This window comes from Erythranthe guttata, chromosome 10 (genome assembly GCF_056151865.1).
Source record: "Erythranthe guttata isolate IM_541 chromosome 10, IM_541, whole genome shotgun sequence".
NCBI lineage: Eukaryota > Viridiplantae > Streptophyta > Magnoliopsida > Lamiales > Phrymaceae > Erythranthe > Erythranthe guttata.
The window spans coordinates 8,959,675-8,963,345 of NC_142542.1; the positions used below are offsets into that span (position 1 = coordinate 8,959,675).

The following is a 3,671-nucleotide window of genomic DNA, read 5'->3' on the forward strand; positions in this document are numbered from 1 at the left end:
TATATAATTTCTATTATACCGTATTTCAAGTTATTCTATTATACCGTATTTCAAATAAAAAATAATTGTACTATTTAATAAATTTACAATATTTTGAAATTTTAAATTACGGTCTATTATAAATACGGTATATTACAAATTATAAATAAGGTATACATACGATAATTGTCAAAGATTGTATACATACAAATTATAAATAAGGTATACCTCACAATTAGTTGGAATTCGTTTTGTACATCGAACGACATTATTATTGGCAACACATATTCGTTATCGTTCGACACCATAAGAAATATAATAAAAGATAAGAACATAAAATAGATTATTACAGTTTGCATTTATGTTTGGTAGTTATTCTAATTTTTTTATTTTCTACGTCTTTATGTCTTTAAGGAGTATCCTAGATATATATATTTTGATTTGCGTTTGATAATATATATTTTATTAATTTCTTGATACATCTATTTATATTTGTTTTTCGTTTAAATTTTATAATCATATCATCTATCGTCGGTTTTAACAATACAGCCTCATAATTTAAATTTAACTACGCATTGTTAATTAATTTTATATATAGATTGTTCCAACTGTGTTTTATCAATTATTTTTTATATCTCCAATATATATTGTTATATACAACACGCAGTTAATATTCTCGGGGAAACAACATTTAAAATTAATAATATTTATATATTAATAGACATCAACAAGACTTAATAAACCACTAAATTTTTGAAGTATTGAAAATCGTATTACTGTTACAAAATTCAATATAGATATCTACGCATATACATGTAACATGTTAATCAATATTTTTTCCCAACAACCATATCAGGGTCCTTGAAAAACTTTCTCCACCCTGTAATCAATTCAAAGCGTATCATTCCATTATTCTTTCTTGCATAAAGCTTGAGAATGTCCGGTGGATTTCCTTCGTACACAACACTTATATTCATCGTATTTGTAAACTCAGCCGCGTCAGCAAAAGGTTTGCGTATAGTTTTCATTATGCACAGTTATATTATTAATCTATTTGTTATGCGTTAATGCATAATAAACAATAACAAGCATTTATCAATGTACCATTATTCGGCGTTCGTCACATGTCATCTTGTTCTCGAATATAATTTTATTGTTGATGTGTTCACATCACCTAAACCGTACAGGTTGTCAGTTGCAAATGCCTCTCCGCCGATATTGTTATTTTGATCATAGTAGTTGTCAAACATATCGTACTCACCTTCGGAGTCGGACACTGCATGGAAAATGAAAGGTATCGCATCAAGTGAACAAAACTACACAATTACGATATATTTGCAAAATTAACGAATAAGTTATGATATATAATTACCTTCAATAATCTCAACCTTTGGTCCGTAATGCTTATATATATTTTTTCAAAATCACATTCCCGAATTGTTTGGCCGATTGCATCTGCATCTAAGTACTTAGCACCAAAACCCGACTTCTCACACCCATTCGTATTGTTAGAAATTACTTTAATATTCGATACACCAAGAAACATGAATAACCAACAGTCGTATAGCTTTAGGTTATTCCAGGGTCTTATAAAAAAAAAATCATTGTCTAGGGCAAAATTAACCCAACCATCGGTGAAGTAATAATCACCTGAATCATCCATTCTTTCCACACCTACCTTCCAACGCTTTCCATTACTAACTGTTAAACGAGCGTCCTTATTAGTCGGCAACAAGTGTTCATACTGTCTGATGAATTCTGGAGGCACACGCTGCGGGGAATACATATAAGAATATATTATAAACACTTTAATTGATATCATGATTTAAATTAGTTTCTTATCTTATATCTCACATGTACACTTTATCGATTTACGTACTCACAAGTACTTCTTATGTTTTGCAAAATGTTGGTCAGAGTATGTATGGGAGAAATGTTGGTTGGAATTATTTGATGACATGAATTAACAGACACCAAAAGCGTCATAATAATTCAGGTATATATCTAATTGAAAAACCGTAACCCATATGCGATAATTGTCGTAACGATATACTTATTATTTGTATGCTTAAATAATCCACATTCTTGGTATCACATAGCAATTTTTTTAATTTGTGCAGTGTTAAGCTTATCGGAGGACAGCTTGAAGAATTACGCCCTCATTGAGATTGAGAAAATACTGCAGAGCAATGGTATGAGTTTACGTAATTATGCACATATGCATGTACCGATACATACAACTCTAGACGACACAAAGAATAGGTTAATACTTGATGAATTGGATTACGACGTCTCTGAAATGTGTGCCGAATTTCAAAAATTCTTATCGTCTATAACACCTGACCTCAGAAAAACGTTTACGACACGATCATGAATGCACTGTCGAAGAACAGTGGAGGTATGTTTTTCCAGTACGGCCATGGGGGCAACGGGAAGACATTTATTTGGAACACACTTTCCGCCACTGTTCGTTTTGAGAAGGGCATTGTCATTAATGTTGCCTCGAGCGGTATTGCTTAATTGCTCCTTCCGGATGGTAGAACAACACATTCTAGATTTGGACTCCCGATAATTGTGCATGAGAGCTCCACTTGCAACATCAAACAACAAAGTCCTCAAACAGAGCTATTAATTGAAGCAGAACTTATTATATGGGATGAGGCCCCGATGATGCATAGGTTTTTTTAAGCATTGGACAGAACCATGCGATCGATTTTGAATTCGGAAAAACCTTTTGGTGGTAAGGTTATCGTACTTGGTGGTGACTTTAGACATATATTACATGCTGTACTTAAAGCATCGAGGCAAGACATCGTACATGCTACGATCAATTCATCACCATTGTGGAGAGAATGTCGTGTCATGAGGTTGCACAAAAAACATGAGGCTCCAGTCGGATGCATCTTCATCCAATGAAGATGAAATAAGGGAATTTGCCAAATGGATTCTGAGAACTGGAAACGGATAAGCTGGAGACTACAATGATGGTGAAGCCTCGATTGAAATTCCTGAGAACATGCTGATTCGAGATTCGGAGGATGCTTTTTCAGAGCTACTGCAGTTCGTGTATCCGGATTTGTTGAATAACATTGCCAATCATGATTTGTTCCAGGGGAGGGCCATTCTGGGGCCTACAAATGAGAGTGTTATATATGTGAACGATTATCTGTCATCACTAATTGAAGAAGAGGAAAAGGTTTACCTGAGCTCTAAAAGTTTGTGCGTGGACGAAGCAGGTTCCGAGATTAAGGCAAAAATTTATTCCACTGAGTTTCTCAATACAATATCGTGCTCCGGTCTGCCCCCGCATAAGCTATTATTAAAGAAAGGCGTTCATGTCATGCTCATTAGGAATCTCAATCAAGCGAGAGGTTTGAGCAATGGAACTCGTCTTTAAGTTGAAAGACTGGGCATGCATGTAATTAGTTGCAAGTTATTGTCCGGTCAGAATATTGGCGACGTGGTATTTATTCCTCGGATGAATTTGATACCTTCGAATTCCACATTGCCAATTAAATTTCAAAGACGACAATATCCGCTGGTTATATCATTTGCCATGACAATCAACAAAAGTCAAGGCCAAACCCTCTCGCACGTTGGATTGTACATTCCAAGGCCTATTTTCTGTCACGGTCAATTGTACTTAGCGTTGTCTCGGGTGAAGAGTAGATCTGGAATAAAGATTTTAATCA

The 3,671-nt window shown here is 34.4% G+C and overlaps 1 protein-coding gene across 1 annotated transcript; it reads left to right on the forward strand.

The window, feature by feature from the left end:
• Nucleotides 1-2,349: 2,349 nt before the first annotated feature.
• Nucleotides 2,350-3,376, forward strand: LOC105966417 (uncharacterized). The gene is made up of 2 exons (XM_012990971.1): nucleotides 2,350-2,488; nucleotides 2,949-3,376. The coding sequence occupies exons 1-2, from the start codon at nucleotides 2,350-2,352 to the stop codon at nucleotides 3,374-3,376; spliced, it is 567 nt and encodes a 188-aa protein (XP_012846425.1).
• Nucleotides 3,377-3,671: the final 295 nt, after the last annotated feature.

Bases quoted from the DNA above. Each gene is read 5' to 3' on its own strand.
- LOC105966417 (XM_012990971.1), top strand. From the start codon at position 2,350: ATGAATGCACTGTCGAAGAACAGTGGAGGTATGTTTTTCCAGTACGGC. The intron at 2,489-2,948 runs GTATTGCTTAAT...GAAACGGATAAG, and splicing joins CATTAATGTTGCCTCGAGCG to CTGGAGACTACAATGATGGT.